This window comes from Morone saxatilis, unplaced genomic scaffold, assembly GCF_004916995.1.
Source record: "Morone saxatilis isolate NCDOM2014 unplaced genomic scaffold, NCSU_SB_2.0 Contig9, whole genome shotgun sequence".
Classification (NCBI taxonomy): domain Eukaryota; kingdom Metazoa; phylum Chordata; class Actinopteri; family Moronidae; genus Morone; species Morone saxatilis.
Window position 1 is genome coordinate 4439342 of NW_023340268.1, and position 1128 is coordinate 4440469.

The following is a 1128-nucleotide window of genomic DNA, read 5'->3' on the forward strand; positions in this document are numbered from 1 at the left end:
TAGTGGATCCGTTATTATTTTAGGAGGCTAGTTCTGCTAAATGGAAATATTTATCTTATAATAACAACTTCCTCAGTGTAACGTTAGATACTTTTTGGACTTGTTTCCATCCAGTAAACGTATTATAAACACATTAAAGTGAATATAACTTACATGATGACCCTTCCTCACTGGAAGAGCACGGCGGCAGTTTCCCGCTGTCCACGCCGGCCACATTCTCTCCTCTGGCGGCAGGTCTGCTCCGGAGGTCCAGAGGGCTCCAGGCGGCCCGCTCCGTGGCCCCTCCCGACGGACGAGCGCCTCCACCCGGGTCCGAGGCGGTACAAGTCCCCTCAACCGCCGCTGGTGGTGTCTCCACGCTGACACACTTGGGGGCGCTCGGTCGCTGCTCCTTCTTTTGCGGGTTAGTTTGCGCTTTCTTCAGGTTGCGCTGGAGGGTGGAGATCTGCGTCCGCTGGGTGATCAGGTAGCACTTCCAGCAGTCACACTGGAGGAAAGGACAGTACTTCATGTGGCCTTTCTTCGGGACGATGATCCCATGGTGCCGGCACCGGGTGCACTTTGGCTGGCTCGGTTTCTCGTAGTCGGCCGCTGCTAGTATGTGTTCTTTAGATAAAGACATTGTTCACAGACACTAAAGAAAAATGCTCTTTATTCGGACTTAATATATGTTCAAGTGTACCCCGCCTGTTGAGCAAAGATCCCCCCTTTGTGACCCAGTGTGAACTTTATAAAATGTATCATCTTCCAGCGTGGGAAAATGTGACTGACATTATTGGCCCATAGCGACCAATGGGAGACCAATCAAGAGCGGATTGACCCTGTTTTTTTTTTTAAAACATCATTAGTGTTGCTGTATTGTTGCTGTGCTGATTCACACACTGCTGGGACAGGAGGGTTTTTAGATACTTTTATAATGTTTGTAAAAGTGAGAGCGAAGGGTTCCCTGAATAAGGACTAGTAGGTATCATCTAACACCTGGTTCCCAACCTTAATACATACCTCTATCAGTTTTAAGAATATAAAGTGTTGTTATATGTTAAATTCCTTAAGTAACAATATAAAAATAAAAGATTGCCCTAGGTGAAATAAATAAATGCAATTTTAACCCTTTAAGATTGCGTCCTC

At 46.4% G+C, this 1128-nt stretch overlaps 1 protein-coding gene across 1 annotated transcript in view; it reads right to left on the minus strand.

The window, feature by feature from the left end:
- LOC118343072 (doublesex- and mab-3-related transcription factor B1-like) overlaps positions 1-896 on the minus strand; it is a 3239-nt gene extending 2343 nt beyond the window's left edge. The window contains exon 1 of the mRNA XM_035681815.1: positions 154-896. Coding sequence (XP_035537708.1) covers positions 154-622 — 469 coding nt within the window. The 5' untranslated portion in view covers positions 623-896. The remainder of the gene's footprint in view (positions 1-153) is intronic.
- Positions 897-1128: the final 232 nt, after the last annotated feature.